The sequence below is a fragment of the Mchenga conophoros genome, linkage group LG3 (genome assembly GCF_057382185.1).
Source record: "Mchenga conophoros isolate Kocher_MC1m ecotype Shallow Benthic linkage group LG3, M_conophoros_male_GT1.1, whole genome shotgun sequence".
In the NCBI taxonomy this organism is placed as follows: Eukaryota; Metazoa; Chordata; class Actinopteri; order Cichliformes; family Cichlidae; genus Mchenga; species Mchenga conophoros.
Window position 1 is genome coordinate 74,463,253 of NC_140528.1, and position 17,729 is coordinate 74,480,981.

The 17,729-nt window shown below is 40.9% G+C and overlaps 1 protein-coding gene across 4 annotated transcripts in view; it reads right to left on the reverse strand.

Moving 5' to 3' along the window:
* pcxb (pyruvate carboxylase b) overlaps window positions 1-17,431 on the reverse strand; it is a 326,810-nt gene extending 309,379 nt beyond the window's left edge. Inside the window, exons 1-4 of one of the 4 annotated variants that reach the window (XM_085267190.1) lie at window positions 16,973-17,431; window positions 3,444-3,580; window positions 1,371-1,464; window positions 653-743 (exon numbers count right to left, since the gene is read on the reverse strand). In XM_085267190.1, the coding sequence (XP_085123316.1) occupies window positions 653-743; window positions 1,371-1,464; window positions 3,444-3,580; window positions 16,973-16,974 (324 nt within the window). In that variant the 5' untranslated portion in view covers window positions 16,975-17,431. Of the gene's footprint in view, window positions 1-652; window positions 744-1,370; window positions 1,465-3,443; window positions 3,581-4,793; window positions 4,946-16,972 lie in introns of those variants that run through there. The other 3 variants (XM_085267193.1, XM_085267192.1, XM_085267191.1) reach the window with 3 other exon arrangements.
* Window positions 17,432-17,729: the final 298 nt, after the last annotated feature.

The window sequence follows — 17,729 nt, forward strand, 5'->3', positions numbered from 1 at the left end:
GAAAAGGAAGTAAGGAAAGGAAGAAACAAGAAACTGTGGACACTAGACACGGATACTGACCACGAAGGAAAACAACAGGGCAGGGGTGTGCGAGTAGAGTAATACAATATTCCCTTTTCTTGTACAAGTAACACAGTGAACAGAAAAGAATCATATTCCAGTCCATGTTAGAAGCTTTTTTTCCTCCACTACTGACAGCAAGAGATGAGACTTGCATAGCATGGATTTTCATTTCAGTCAAAGGCAAAAATTCAATTACAGTCAATACAAAAATTAATAACTCGCCAGCAGCGCTTTATCAAATTCTTCATTTAGGGGACCGTTAAGATGCGTATGGGCACTGTACATGACAGCGCTGTAAGGAAATGGAGTATGCTGGTCTTAAATCAGGGGCAAACGATTGAACTGCTTTCATTTTGGTCAGAACATCAATCTGAAAATAAACCGTTTTATCTGAATTGCCTCATTTTGTTTATTTAACTCCACCGAGAGCCAAAATAATAAGTGAAAAAAAAATCTGATTATCACATAGCTGTACTTCCCAGTGGCTTTATTATGTCTTTGTTAGCTCTTCCAAGTTTCTCTTGAGACATGTGAACCACCATACAGGTGAAGTGGAAGAGTTACTTTTGTGAAGGTGAAAACTCGTTACCTTGGCGACTTTGATGATGTCTGGAATGTGCAGGTATGCTGCAACAGGTGGCAGGCCTTTCCCAATCAGGTAAGCCTCATCCGCCTTCTGCCTGTGAAGACGAGAACACGCAAAGACGTGCATTAGTGAGACGGAAGGTGGCCAGCTCAAAATATAAATGTATAAAAATCAGGCTGCATGTACAAATATGCACCAGCTTTCAATAAATACTGGACAGGAGCACTTCAGTAAATCAGGTAAACTATAAACACTTAAAACATTACCATGATCAGGGTTTATTGGGTACAATGCTGCATATAAAGAGTGAAATAGAAAATGATGGAATAAAAGTGGAGCCGAATAAAAGCAAACGCATTAGGAAGGAAAAACAGGAACAGGTAGAAAAGTATCCGTGTTATATTTGAAGCTCACAAAGAGCCAAAATAGTTTGTGTGCATGTAAACTAAGCTGCGAGATTACCTGAATGTTTGTAATGTCAATACAATTATACTTATGTCCCCACTTAACATCAACTGCAAAACAAAGAACCCACCCAAAGCGCTGGAGCGGAGAAAAATGCTCCCAAGACTCCTTTTCAATTGCTATTACCTCTAATCAGCTGTTAGCATTCTGTAATCAATATCCAGCAGTGGCAGGCGAGACATTTAGCAACATATGCCCGTGAAGCCATCTTTATTTAAAACACTACGGCTCACTCTAATGTAGCACACACTAATACCTGTGCATTTGTCCAGTGTCCTGCTCTGAATACACGGCCACGGTTCGAATCCCCAGCTCGGTGCAGGCTCTGAACACACGGATGGCGATCTCACCTGAAAGACGAGAGGAACACATGAGATGACGCAATGCAGAAGGCGGTTTGGTTTAGCTTTGCCACATCTCATTCTCCCAGCTCCATCTGTTCCCTTCCTCTCTGTGTTTTCTTTTAATATATTCCCTTTATTATGCAAATGTTTCTTTATTTTTTAGGAGACTGTGTGTAGAGGGAGGCTGTAGTTCTTTCATCATCTAGGTTTTATAAGCACAGACTTTATAGCATTTTATCAACATCCTGTAGCGTTTTGCATCTAATGCCTCAGCTGAGAAAAGAAGCCCAAACTTTGTAATGTATTGCATGAAAACAAGACCTATGCAAAAAAAAAAACGTCAGACACTGCAACAAGTCAACAGTTTTTAACTCAAGTTTGAGAGAACAGCGTAAAATCTCAGCTTCAGACAAGCAAAACGCTGCCTGACTTATCTTGCTGTCACAAAAGCCAAATACTTGTTTTTCAAGCAACACGCATTTAGAGGGAGAAAGTTAAGTCGCTGAAAACAAGTAAGCTGTGTTGTTCTTGCTTGAAGGCGAGGACAGCGTTCAAACATTTGTACGGCTTTTAAAAAAAAGAAAATAAAATATGAGGAGAGTAGACGAGCATGAAAGGAGTAACTTCTGGAGAAGAGCAACAGCATGAACATGAAAGGGATGAAAGCGTGAGGGATAAGAGAAGAGGACGAGATGTATGGAAAACTGACAGATCAAAATGTAGTTAACTTTAAAAGAACAATGCAAAAAAGAAAAAAGGCACTCGAGCTTGTCTTGAGGACGAAACGCTGTGACAGGAAGTGGGGAACAGAAATGAAAAGAAAGGAGAGGAGTTGCTAGAAGAGCAGAGAGGCTATGGCAGAGACGAGATATGTTTGGTGAAGTGGAATCTGGGCTGATATGATGGTGTGCCCTTATCGCCACATAGGCGCGCGCACACTGCAGCCAAGAACGGCCCGATGCGCTCCAGTGTGAAGAATGTGATCTTATGTGGTGTTGCTATCGCGTCAGGCTGATGTGAAGCAGGGGGGGGATGGACGGAAAGCCCCGCTGTGTTCGAGCATGAAGGACAGACCACAACTCATTTGAATCACATGGATGTATTCCAGCAGCTAAACAGAGCCTTTGTGAGATGTATGCATGCAACAGGGGGCCTATAGAGCGCCACGTGCTTTCAAGACCTCCAACAGTACTGAAAACCCATGCACCAATAAAACTGGAATAATGAAACAATGAAGCAAATCAAGCATTTTAAATGTGACTGCAGGAATGAATATAATAAAAGAAATTTGAATAAAAAGCATGAATCTATTTATTTAATCACTCAAACACTCTTCATCACCTGACAGAGCAACTAATTGCACGCTGGCTGCCTCTCAAAGCACATCAATGATGTTTATCCCGCCTGTAACAACCGTACTGTGGACTGCTTTGTGTTCAGGAAACTCGGGTTTTCCCTATAATTACATTTCTATTCAGACCTCAGATACCAGAGCGGGATCATTTTTATTTTTTTATTATTTTTTTTTACTTTCATGTCTATTTTAGTTGATTTTTGAACGGCAGTGACAGTACCTCTGTGACAGTATGTAGAGCAGAAAATTCAAAAACACTTTAATACATAGACCCAGTACACAGCACAACTTCCGAGTAATGACGGCTGTGGCAGCAGCTCCACATTCATATCCAATATTTTTTTAGGTTAAAGCAAACAAAGCTAGCTTCAACAGCCACCCACATACAATGTGTGCTTAAATATTAGCATACGCCAAGGCAAACTAAATGCTGGGCATTAAAAATTAACAGATCCAAGAGTCTGTTCTCGCCTCAGGGAGACTGTAAATGTCATAACTTTTTTCTTACATTATAAATGAAACTGCATTAAACTGTAGTTAATTTAACAGTGCTTTCAATTGCTTGTCTTCTTCAGTGGGAAATTATAACTGGTATGAAGAAAAAAAAGAAAGAAAAGAAAAGCAGTCTTACCTCTATTGGCCACCATCACTTTCTTGATTGGTCGATACTCATTCTTCGGGGCAGAGTGAGCAAATCGGGTGAGAACATAAGCCCTCCGGAAAGCCAACACACCAAAGCCACTCCGGGCTAAAGTGTACCTAAACATCCTGAGAGGAAAAAAACAACTGTTCAACTACACAAACAAAACAAATGCAAAGTAAGAAGACAGGAGTAAAATATTAAGATAAATCTAACACATGAACAATGAAACAAGGCTCTTTTTAAATGTAAAAAAACAAAAAAAAAACCAACAGTATTTTGGAGATCTGTGGTTCTCACCAAAGGATGTGTGAACCACATTTGGAGAAATTAAATCAGAAGCTCCCTCTTAAGCTACTGCTGAGCCTCCACAACATGGCATTTTATTCAGAAGTGTTTAATTGTCCTTGAACTAATATTTACAAACAGTCCTGGATTATTGAAGGATTCAGGCTGTTGCTGGGGAAAGGTGGCTGAGAACATAATGGATAGACCAGTACTTTTAATGGAAGCTAGACCATTTTTTTTAATGTTTAAAACATATTTTGGAATTGTACAATGACACAGTAACCATTTTAGTACAAATAATGGATGACACAGTGGTGCCCATGGTTAGGTTATGGCCTCTATGGGTGAGGTTCAACTCCAGTCTGGGACCTTTCTGCTCCCTGTAACTGTGCAAGCTCGCTTTGGGTACTCTGGCTGCCTCCCACAGTCCAAAAAACATGCAGTTAGTGGGGTTCAGCTAACTGGCGATTTAAAAATTGACGATGCCTGGCGCTCTGCCTTAGCCTCGTGACTCCAGGCTGCACAGTGCTTCTCGCCTTAGCTCCCTGCGACCCTGAATTGGATAAACGGAAGAAAATCGATATATACTAATAACAATTTTCAAAAAAAACAAGCCTCAAAGGATAAGCTCTAGTTGATTAGTTACAGCATAACTTCGTCCAGGAAGCCAGACTGTCATTAAAAAAGGAAATTGAGGAGGCGGGAAAGCCAATCAGCTGCTGCTCTGCTTGCCAGCAGCCAATCAACTGCTAGTGTCCAATTAATGACAATGAGTTTCTGGTGCGTTTGTGCAGTTTCTCTACCAAATTACAGCAATAAAAATGAAGACTAATTAAGTACAACCATATAAACTATGTTTTGTACCAGACACACAGATCTCCCTTTTTCTGCCCATTTTTAAAAATATATATATATAAAAAAGTCAAAAGATTTCTTACAAAGATAATTATAGCTTTGTTCCCTCTGAGCTAACAACCGGTAACAAACACACAACCTGACAAACCCACTAGTCGTCACAACTAAATGGGCATTAAGCTACTGACTGTTACGAACGTTTAGCAGCACAACAGCCGCGTGAGCGCCACATGGCACAGGCGCCCATACACACGTGCGTGAAGGTGCAAACCGTGTCACAGCTCCCTGAGCTTGATGAAGAGCTTCTCATTCATGTGAGGAGACAGGCAGAAGAAGTTCAACGCTAGTGAGGCAGCCAGGCTTCTTCTTTAGGCCAGACCTCAGCCTGCACTTCACTAAAAGTCCTTTGCTGCCACACTGTGGTCAAACGTCGGAACTACAGTCAATTAGGTCCCCTTGAAAGAACAAGTATCAATTTGCCAATGAAACAATAAACCAAACTAAAGGGAATAATCACTGCATTTGATTATTAAATGCACTGATTATGTAATGACTTAAATGCATCCTTCAAGTCTCATATTTGTCCTAAGCCATAATATTATTTGTATGTGAATCCAAATATCTTCAATAAAAAATTTCTTAAAATTCAACTTTGCATTGACAATAAACATATCAGAGCCACATGCCACTACACAGTTATTTCCTGCTTTACTGTGGACAATTGTTTGTTTCTGCTGAGATATATGATGCCATTTCTCACACTGCACTACTTATGTAGACAAAGTGCTGAGACACTAGAGCACCAAGATACAGATCTGGATAAAGATTTAAAAAGTCGTTTTCTACTCACGTTCTACTGTTTTGGAAATACTTTTATCACACACTATAAATAATTAGCATTTAGCCGAATTAGAAAAGGAATAAATGAGACAAGAATCGTTCAATAAGTTAATGTCTTGAAGCCGTCTGTAGACACCATGCAGTGGAAACTCAGCCTGAAACCAAATACTGCATCTACACAAAAACAACAGGCACACCTGAAGAAACAGATTCAGTTTCCCAAGCCCTGAATACTGATCGGGCCTAACAACAACAGACTGAAAAAACTGGATCCTTTCCTTAAACCTTGTAATAGTACCTCTAGGTAGTCTTGAACTTTAGATTTTAATTCTTTAAACACCATAAATAAGCCTTAATGACAACCATCACCATGGACCGGAAGCAGCCAATGAAAACAGGCTGTGACTGTGAAAATGAAGCTAGTCAGGGGAACATATATAAAGACGTCATATTACGTGAACTTTCCACTGTGGTGTTATTAAAAAAGCTGTCAGATAAGGGAAGCTGTGGAAGTCATGTCATGATGAAGGCCACGAAACCTTTTAGAAATAAAACCTGCAAACTTGCAAAGCTGCAAGCGCAGTCAGTCAGTATACCAGGCAACAAATCCGGAGCAATGATCTTCAAAATGCTAAACGAAGCTCTTGTAATAGCCTAACAGTCCACTGACCTGAACCAGATATCGCACACGTGTAATCTCCAAGGAAGAGCGTAACATAAGCAGTAAGCAGCATGATGATGTGAAACCAGGATAATTTTCCAAACAGGAAGCTACCAAGTACCTTAAACAAATAAACTCTGGAAAAAAATCTGCATATTGTGTATATTTAGTATCTTATTATATATAAAATATATACAATAAAAACAATATACAATATTGTTTTGTCTCCCCTAAAGATTTTGTAGCAATTAAAAGCACCGTTCAGGAACATAAAAAAGATACTGAAAAATACAATGACACATTTTCAGCCGGCAGCCTAATCGCAGTTAGTTTAAAGCGTTGTCTGTCGTCTAAAATTCTCTTTCATCTTTAAAAATCTGGAAATCTTTTGAGCAATCCCAGCAGAGGGCAAAGGAAAGAAGACTCTGAACCCAAAACACAGCATGTGATGGTATAAACGGATTTAATGACTAAAAATCCACCCAAATCACAAATCATCCAAGAAGACAGCAGCAGACCTCTTCACTTCAACAGCTCCACTGTAAGGAGCTCATATGACACACACTTTTTTTTAAAATTTGTGACAGTACAAATCAGGCCTTGAGACAAACACTTAGCTAACAATCATCTACAACAATTGTGAGAAAAAGGAAATCAAAAGTCATCATTTGCTCTCCACACGTGTCCTCTTCTGTCGTTATCTGAGAGCATTATTAAACTGCTTTGCACTTCTCCGTCTTCCCATCTCACTCCACTAATAGATCACGCAGCCAACAATGGCAAATGTGTCCCAGAAAGTGCGCTGTGGTATGACGAGGAGATACTGGGACAGTCCGGCAGTCGCACTAAATCTGAGTGCAATTTCGGTTTTTGGAGAGCGTGAATTATATTGCTATTTTTGGCTCAGAGGCTGACTCAGATACAGTTGTCCGTGCTATGAAGGGTGCTTTGGGTTCATACTAAAAAATGTAAGATGAGCAGGTAAATAAAACCGGGAGCTTCGTGTTCCCGGGATGTGGGAACTCACAGCTGGAAATCTTGGTTCACTCTGAGGCCCGAATCAAAGTTAAACACAACAAAAAACTGAAAGGAAAAGCACAGACGTGTACTTTTCCTGAAACTTGCAAAGCTTTTCATAAATGCTGTCTTTGCAGCACAGACATTGCATGTTCTCACCGGCTACACACTCGGCAGCAGTGTTTGGAGAAAGGAATACAATGAGGGTAAATACAGCTGCACGAGCGCTCTATGAGACAACTCTAGCTACGTTTCTTTGATCCGTCAGCACTAATATAAAGAGCAGATGATGTAACATTATGAGGTGTGATCACGGTCCATCTTACTGTCTGAAACACAGCAATCAGGCATTGCTTTATCATGAAGTGCTGAGAAACCCAAACCCCACCTTATACTCAAACATGACAACTTAAAGCTGGAAAAGACAAAAACTGATAAAAGACAAAACCCCTGAATTTGTGCTAAACAGAACGAAGGAATAGCCAGTTCAACACAGTGTATCGCAATATTACCCAATATTTTGTAACAACACTGCTACACCAAATACGTATCCTATTATTTCAACTGTAAAAATGATGAACTTTTTAGTACGAGAAGAATAAAATCGAATTCTCTTTCAATCCACCGGATGGCGCTCCTTTTTTCTAGTATGGTCTGCGAGGTTCTTCTAATGAGTTTTCTTTCCTAGTCAAACACAGACAAACAGGGACTTTTTGGATTTCTTAACAAGGTCAACGGGGGACAGATATGACTCACGGGATTTGTAAGGACCGTCGTGGAATACTACGAACATGAGCGCCAGTGTCACACGCCACCATCCGATGATGGCAAAGCAATGACTCGCTCGGGCTTGTTAGTTTCTCGCTCAACCAAAAAAGTACTGAAGATTAGACACACTTAGCTTGACAAAGCTTCCAAAGACCCCCATTAAATCCTGTGGGTAATGAGGGTCTGTCACAGATTGGAGGCAGTGAAACCCAGGTATGGTTCCCCATAGACAGGGCCGTACCCAGGCTCTGCTGAGGCACAAGTTGAGGGACGTTTGAGTACCAGAGAAAGGGTTATGCTAACTTGTGACATAAGTCTATGTGCAGTTATTATTGAATACATAATTATTATCTGTAATAACATTGTATCATGAATTAAGTGTCATGATAGTACTGTGTAATAGAGTGTTTATAATCAGGACCATCAGTATAGTTGTTCTGCATACTTCTGCTGCTCCTCTCCATCTACAGAGTATGAAAATAAACAGCCGTCTTCCTGCAGCTCTCCTCTCTCTATTCTGATCTGAGCGGATAAGTAGCTGCACAAATATTAGAGCTCTCAGCTCTAATATCAGATTATTCGATTTTTCAATCCCCAAATATCAGTATTGGTATCAGCCTTAAAATTCTGCCACGTTCTACAACACAAACATGGGTGTTTATTTTAACCAAGCTCACCCAGGTTGAAACTCTCCTACTTAACACAGAACACCACCCCATCTTATTTCCCCCATGGACTTTTTCACTCTTTATGCGAAACACCTGATCAGGTTTAAAGAGGCACGTGACTGGCCAAAGTCTGCTGTCGTGGGCTCAATCTTCTAAAGCCTGAAAGGGACAAAGCCTCAAGGAGGTGAAGGAGTTGAGCTAACTCTCAGAAATGTAATATTCTGAAAGACTGTTATGGATTTTTGTATGATAACGACCAAAACATGGCGCCTACTTCAAGACGTGCATACACACACAACAGGTGGACAAAATAAGAGCACTTTGACGCATGACTTTAACTGAGGGAATCCAGGCAAAATCCGCTTTATCAACAGGAGCTTTTACAGGATTAAACGGCATATAAGTGTTTTGAAGAAGCTACAATTTCCACTCTACTGGAAGGGCAAAAAACAGAAGATCCAAAAAAAAAAACCACCATACATTCTGGTATCTTCCCCTTTTTCCTATTTATTTATATACAAAGCTAACTTTTTTCAAGATCCCTTTTTGTAGTAAATAGCGACCAAGTCAGAGATCAGAACCACTCATGTTATCCAGGGAAAAAACCTGCTTACATTAACAAAACACTGACACATCAGATACATCTTGTTTTGCAGTTTATCAAGTACTAGATATCTTTTTTTTTTTTTTTTTTAAATCATACAAAAAAATTACATTTTCAATTATTCTAAATGTAATTTCAATATAATATTCATAGCATACCTGAGAAAGAAAAACAGATCCCTTTCCACTGGCCCTCTAACAGGCGCACAGACAAAGGAATGTGACCTTCGCCTTTCACTAAGTCAAAAAAAATGCACGGGATTGTTTTAGTTTCAGATATGAGCAAGGTTCAAAGAATTTTTAAAGCAAAACTCTGCATGCTGTTTCATTGTGGAGGCTCCAAACGAGCTGCAGGCCTCTCACTCCTGCAGACTGCTATGGTATGAATGTCTGTAGTACAAAAACTAAAAACACAGTCAGTGAAAAGTTGCAAATAAAGCAGCGAAAAACCATCAAAGGATTTATTGTGTCAAGTTAGAGGAACTACATTCATTACGAGACACTTCATCTAGGCGGATCGAGCGCGTTTAATGGTGCTGGTTTCTTCCAGGTGTATCACGTGCTTCCTGTCTTCTCCTGATTTCAGTCAGCACACCTCACGATGAAACACGATGCATTACAGCAGTATGACATCATCTGAAACAACTCTAGCATCAACGTTTTCCCTAACTCAACCCCGACCGTATACAAGTACTGAAAAAAAGAAATCCCAGCTGGAAAGCCAAAGTGGAATAATAGCTTCATGCCAAATCTACTCCATGACCTCTTTCTCTCTATTGTAAGTCTCCAACTCTCTCTGTGTCTCTTCCTCTCAGTAGTTACAGCAGCAAAAAAAGGCACAAGCACAAACATCGTCAATAGCTAACGTGGTCTTAAATTTTTATATTGGAAAACCCAGAAAAATAAGTTCAAGAAAAATGTGTTGCCACATGCATGCATCATCCTGTCCTCAGAGAAAGGTTATATGGCTACTGAGTGAAACCTTTGGGTGCTAGGCAGCTTAAAGCACCGCAGCGACTTCTGGTTCGTACATTAACTTCTTGGAGATCAAAGTTCAGCTCTGTCTTGTCTGTGATGTTGTGACACACAGACACACATAACTAGTTTCGACTTTGCCCTGCTTGGGTAATCGAGGGGCAAATACATAGAGCTAGCTATCCAACAGAAATTGGGCAATAACAAACAGTCTACCTTTCGGCGCTTACAGCATTCAGGGTTATCGTTAGAAGAAAAGGATGTGCTGTACGTGATGGACTTCTGTTGATGTTCACTGGCTGTTGTGGGCTCATCAAAAAAAAAAAAACAGGACTATCAAAAAAGCTCAATGAAAGTGCGTACATGTGCAGCTGCTGAAGTGGCATGCATGGACATGCGTCTTCTTTCACAGCGCTTAACCCTCTCGGGCTCCAATTAAGTTTTTGTTGCTAATGCACAAAAGAATACCTGCAGTGGTACTTCTGAGTAAAAAAACTCATAAAATATGTATGTGGGGTAATCAGGTTGTTAGCTTTTAACTGTTGCAAATCTGCAACGCCTGCCTTGAGAAGGTTAAATAAATATTAAATAGCTGCGTTTTCTTTTCTTTTTTTAGCACTTTGTGATAAACATAACTGAGCAAAAGCATCAGCTGCTTTTTCGGTGAGCCTTCCTCAAATCCAGAGCAGGTAGCCTCAGTGTGCTCGGCATAGTGGCGCGCAAACCCATTTTCCACCTCCTGCAAGGTTTGAGTCGCTATCGTAGTGGATCTCCAGAGCAGATAACCAGTTGCAGCCCGAGATGGTTGAATTGGAGTACATCCAACTCTGAGGTGAGAAACTCCCTGGGAAGCATTGATAACAAGCAGTGCAACGAGTGAACCAGCAGGCAGAACAGAAGATTGGCTGCGGCTAACTGATTAGCAGTGAAACTTACAAACTATCAGCAAGGAGAAAGTTTAATAGTTCTACTAATGAAAACTAGTTAGAAAGGCATAAAAATAAGCATTTAGTCACCAGATATATTCTAAGTAATTACCAAAAGAGACTTTTTTCTTTTCTGTAAAAATATGGCTAAATTTAAAATATTTCGGTCACTGCAGGTACAAATAATCTCTCTGAGACAAAAGCTCAGGTTTCAAACTGCTCTGACCAGTTTCATTTCTACTGTTGCGTTCCACGAAAGTCGGAATTTCAGAACTGCAAGTCAGAACTCTGAGCTGGAACGCCACTTATAACTTATAACGCCCACCGACACCTTACCTTCCTAAGCAGAAAAATTATTCTTGCTTTTTCCAACTTTACTACTAAAACACACTCAATTATGAAATTGAGCTCCAGCATCAAACTTATGAGGTAAATTTAATGGGGTCGATGTGTCCCCCTCAGCTATCAGCTATAAATACTTCTACAAATGTTATAAATATTAAATCCACCAATTCGGTCATGAAAAAGTGAAACACGCACATGGCCGATAAGTTACTCCAGTAACCACCAAGTTAAATCCAATAGCAGCAGCGTGACTGAGGAGGACACTGATTCTGGGGCATGTGCATGTCAGACTTTGGGAAGCCCCCCCCCATATGTCTCTTTGGAGCTAAAAGGAGGTCAATCTTCAGTTTATTCTGCTCCTTCTAAAACCAAGCACTCCAAAACTGAAAATAAAGTTGGAGTATTCTGCACTCACAGTCGACGACCCAAACTGTCCCAGTGTGTGGCGAGTTTGTTAATCCACTTCTCCACCTTGAGAAAAAGTCTCTCCTTTTTTGTTTACTCTGCTATCAAAGACTTTTGCACCGTATACATGCCTTTATCAGCCTACTATGTGTGTATGGTTGTAACTTTGTATAACAAGTCGTGATGTGCTTTTATACATTTAGACTTTCTTTATCAGGCGCCTCATGTTATTGCATGTGTGCCTCCAAACACAACTTAATGTCAGAATGTGTTTAGATGTCTGATCTGATGTGAATCCAGCTCAGTAAGCTTACTGATGTAAAGAAAAGGCAATAGTTAATTATTCTGTTTACTTACAGGAATTTAATATTTTATACAAAGCACGATGTGCTGTGTGAACATATGCGGGAATCCAGCTTAATACAAATAAATCAGCTGCAGGCTGTTGTGTTGAAATGAACTTGAAAAACACCGATTTTACAGTCTGCAATCAATGTCCTCATCATGTGAGCTACAACTGAACTAAACAGAACATTTTCTCACACACACACACACACACACACAAATCTTTCCCCGAAGACATAAAGCAGATTCACTTCGATCCAACGATTCCTGAAAAAGTTATTTTTCATTAGCCGCGATGGAGAGAGGCAGAATGCACACCGAATGGAAAATGGATGTGCATTCAACCGCACTCCCTTCCCTCCTCTCTTCCTTCTTCCACCCCGGCAGTCTCCATCTCTGCCCCACCTGCCTCTGACCTGATAGGCAGAAGTGATGACTCTGTTTGTGTAAACTGGGACAAACCATATCCGGGCTCTTTAAACAAGAATGTTTACAAGACAGAATAACACAGAATAAAGATCAGCTGTATCAGAGCAGCAAGCCCTCGTAAACCAGGCTTCAAAGTTATTGTCAGCAACGTGAGCGTCACGCAGCAGGAACAAGCTTAAGGTTTGACTCTGTGGGGCTCATACCATAAAGGTTAGATTACTGAACTTGTGGAAAAGTAAATCATGGGTTTGAATTCACAAGTAGTTTGGGATACAAGAAACACCTGTGATCATTTAAGTGGACCTGGAACATGTTTTAATGCTGCATAAAGCTTCTTTAAATTAACTACTAAGCAGACATTTAGCTAAAGTGTAATCAAGGACACGAACTTGAATGAAGCACTGTTGCTTCACAGCAAGAAGGTTTTTGTATGTTTTTCCTGTGTTTGTGTGGGTACTCTGGCTTCCTCCCACAGTCCAAATACATGCGGTTAGTGGGGTTAGGTTAATTGGTAACTCTAAATTAGCCATAGGTGTTAATGCGAGGGTATGTGTTAGCCCTGCGACAGAGCGGCGACCTGTCCAGGGTGTGCCCTGGGTTATCCCCCTGCGACCCTGACAAGTATAAGCGGAAGAGAATGGACGGTATAACATGTGGTGCACTGAAAAGACTTGTGAGCTATGTGAACCTGCTGCATTTTACTTTCAGACACTTTACCAGCTGAGTCAACAGGATGGTCCGACCCCCCGCTGCTACACGCTGCCCCGTGAAGACCTACGATGTACTGGTGAAACATGATCTCTCACATAAATCCTAAATTTTCACGTTACTTTCACTGATCAATTTAGACGCTCTTTTGAGAACCTGCCATTTATTTTCAGCTTTTTCAGGACTGACTTCTCATTTATATGTCGATTTTATTCTCAAGAAAGGTATCTGTGATGCAGTGGGAGCAATGATGAACACTGCAAAGGAGAAAGCTCTCGAATTGTAGAGAGGCAGTGTGTAAAAAACAGCCTATAGGTTATATTACACTAGTCAAGTGTGATGTAACCTATAGGCTGCATACTATCCATTTTAAAAAGTCCCTTTTATGCAAAGTCCTGTTTCACACTCACCAACCAAAATAAGAAATGTTAGATGAAAGCTCTCCATGGCCATTTTCATGCATAAAGTCCAGACAATGTCAAGAGGATCAGGTTGAGACACTGTCTGAAGTTGTTCTTTCTCACACAGAGAGAGACAACAGGTGATTGTGCACATCTGCTCAGTCAAAACACAACTGAAAACTTTAACAAGCACACAAAATCATCTTTATATCACTTCCCTAAGAGGGTAAATTGTAGAGTGGCAGTTTTTGATTGCCAGTTTAATGGCACCGCTTGTTGACTCAGCTAAGTGCAAATGACTGGATGATGCCTTGGCGGAAATTAAAGGAGAAAGTCCAGTATTTTTATAAGAATAATACAAGTTATCCATTCGCAATTACATGGAAACCCCAACAACAGGTCAGCACTCCAATTAGCTGCTTGAAAAACTTGTGTGGAGGATAAGGCAGGTCAGCACACATGCATACTGAAATACACAAGTGTGTCCATGTTTCCAGCATACATTAAAAATACCCATCCATTGTCACTTGAATTTATAAATGCATCAAAATTTACGTTGACAATTTATATATTTACCCACCCATCCATTCTCTTCCACTTACAGTTTAGGGCTGGAGCCTATCAAAGCTGTAATAGGGTGAAAGTTGAATACGATTTGGACAGCTCGCCACAGCTCGCAACAACTATTCACACCAAAATTCACACCTATGTGCAAGTGTAAGTCTTTAGAATTGCCTTTCAACTAAACATGCATGCCTGTGGACTAGGGCTGCCACGATTTGTCGACTAGTCACGATTACGTCGACTATCAAAATCGTCGACGACTGATTTAATAGTCGAAGCGTCGTTTGAAGCTTTGTAAGATCACAAAAGACGCAGGAATAAGTGGCAGGATTTAAGAGTGTAATAACGGACTGAAACAGAAGATGGCAGCATTGCATATACAAGGATGCCAGCTGCCGTTAAACCCCGAAGAAGAAGAAGAAGAAGAAGCTGTGTCCCAGAATTCATAGCGCGGCCCAGCGCAGTTTCCAACAATGGCGGCAGCTAGTTAGTTTTAATGTTACTCTTATTATTCTTTCTGGGTAACAAAATAAACGTTTAACATATTTTCAGGCGAGAATGTAGCTGTGTAAACCTCAAATATCTGCTCAGTTTATCAGGACACCACATATTTTCAAAAGCGCTCCGACGTTTTCGGAGACATCTGTTACCCACTAGCTCGTTAGCGAGCCGGGGGCTAGGCTCACTAGCGCCGCGAGAACACCGGACTCCCCGCAAATCGTTTTCAAACCCACCACCGTCTTTCGCTACTCAGGTTAAATATATATGAGTCACTTAGATAACTTAAAATGTTATTGTTTGGCTTTTTTTTTTAGTATTTTATTTGTTCCTGAGTAAATCAGTTTGTCTGAGATTAAAGTTATAGTTTTTACACAGCTGAATAAACTCAAGCAGACAACTGATTATCAGAAGTGTGAGATGCTCCAGAATATACCCCAGTGTCCTGGGGTATATTCTGGAGCATATTCTGGGGTATATTTTAGATAGCAAGGAGTTTATTAAACTTCACCGAAACAATCTGCAAATTTCATTAAAATTTAATAAACTATCATCTTGTCTTTATTTTTAGTTAGCACAGACCTTAAACACTTAAAGCTGTAAGCTAATGATAGTTATATAAGAGCAGATGCTGCTGGTGCAATAAGCTGTAGTTTTACGTCCAATGGATGATGATCTGATTAGTCGACTAATCGCAAAAATAATCGGTGACTAGTCGACTATCAAAATAATCGTTTGTGGCAGCCCTACTGTGGACTGAAGGAGGGAGAACATACTCCACACAGAGTCACCAGCAACCCAGGGCTGTCATGCTGTGAAGCAACAGTGCAAAAATGGCAACAATAAAAATATATTTAATACAAATTGCAGTTGTGTAACCTGGAAGTAGACAAACATGTACTGTGAGACAGAAGAATGTTGATGCCACTTTGCAAAGTGCTTGAGTCTTCGCTGCACTTTTCCTCGTGAACCATTTAATTTATTAGAAAGCATTTCAGAAAAGAGTACTTAAAAAGGCTCCTTATACCTACGACATATCAGTAAAGACTTACGTCTGGAAATATAATCTCCTGTGATCATCCGAGACCTCCAAATATCACCTAAATCCATCACCGCAGCACAGTTAAAGCAGGAGTGTCAGCTGGCACAGTTGTCTAAAGTGCATGTCTTCATCAAAAGGGGCTAAGATGACTTTGTAGCATGCCTTTTCAGTTTATTGCACTCACAACAGCTCTAAAAGGTTCTGTGTTGCTACAATTTACTGCAAAATTGTCTTTTTGAGAAGCTGGAGGTGTCAGTTATTGGAGGAAGATAAGAACTATAAACAGAGTTCTTAAAGATTTAGATATGCGCTACTTTAAAATTCTGGATCACTTTTCTCCCGTTGCTCTGTCTTTACTGCTCCAAAAACTACCATCAAGGTGAAATTTGTTCCTTCTGAAGGATGTACAGCATTTCCTGCTTATGACTAATCAAACTAGCTGACTTCCTGCTGGGTCTCCCTGAGCTCTGGGATGGGACAGCTGTTGGCATGTACCACAGTGTGACGCAGAGTAAAGGTTGTTTTGAGGATGAACAAACAGTCCAACATCCACGGGATCAAAGGTCAAATATGACGGGGAACAAATTTCTGCATTACAGAATCTGTGAGGGAAAAAAAGTCAGAGCTCCCATTTATGTGTGGCTTACACGAAAACAAACACATTGTGCAAGCTGCAAGTTTCAGCATGTACACAGATGTCTACTCTTTTCTTTACACAGAACTCCATCTGCTAAAGGACTCCTGCAGTTTTATATTATACTGTCTATGCAATGCTAGCAGTGATGACTTTTCTACGCCTACTGCAACTGTCCAGTGAAACGAAATCTCAAGCCTGAAGTTTCTGTGTGCACATTTGAGTCGGTTATAAGTCAGCTATGAGTGTGTGACTGTGTGTAACTAACAGAAAGCTCCTGATTAAAACGTAAACGCAGTTGGTACTTCATGTTCTGTTTCAGGTAAACACGCACACCTTGCGCATGTACCTGTGTCACAACTGTGCAGCTAAGACCGTGGTTTAAACCACGCTTGCAACACGTGCCACGCTTAAGTTACTTTAAAAATTAGGCCATTCAGTCACTCTCGATCAATCTCAAGTCAAATGCAATCAATCAATGACAGCCGAACAAACAAGACTCATTCATACTCTCTCTCACACACACGCTTTAACCCATCAGTACTCACATGCTGGCGTTCAGACGGTGTCAGTGAAATGATGTGAATCCGCAGCTGAGTAACCGGACACCAACTGTAAACAGTCGACTATCAGAGAGTGTTTATGGTTGTGCGTCTGCTTCTTTGCGTGCTAACCTCTCTCACACAGTTACAGACACACTGCTGCTGCTACTCGAAAGAAGAAGAGAGTGAGCAGAGAGGCTGGCTTGTGTGTACACACAGACTGGCACCGCACACGCAAACACAGAGTCACTTTGGGGCAGCCGAGCTGGCGCTCAAAGCGTTTAGATACACACTCTCTCACACACACACACTGGCTCTTATGTGTAGTGAAGAAGCTAGGACTCTGAAGCTAGTTGCTAACTGCTTACTGAAGCTAACTTAGCTAGCAGCTGACACCGTCCGTCTCCGACTAGCGGATATATGGAGTCTGCTACTGCGCCTGCCTTCTGCCGTTAATCTCCCTCTCTCTCCTCTCTCTCTCTTCCATAAACGTTCATCCCTCTCTTTCACATGACGCAACCAGGCGCGCCCCCCTCTGCTCTCAGCCAATCACAGAGGGGAATATGACAGCACGCAGTGAGCGGCAGGGTTTAAAGAGCTCAGACCGGGAGACCCCTACGTAAGGTTACGTAATTACGAAGGGGCTGTCAGCGTTGCACAGCTCATCAACGCAGGAATAGCTCATGTGTTAGGAAAGGAGAATGCAGCCACAAGTTTCAAGTTTCAAGTTTGGGCAAATGGAGAGTAGGTCGAGTATAAATAA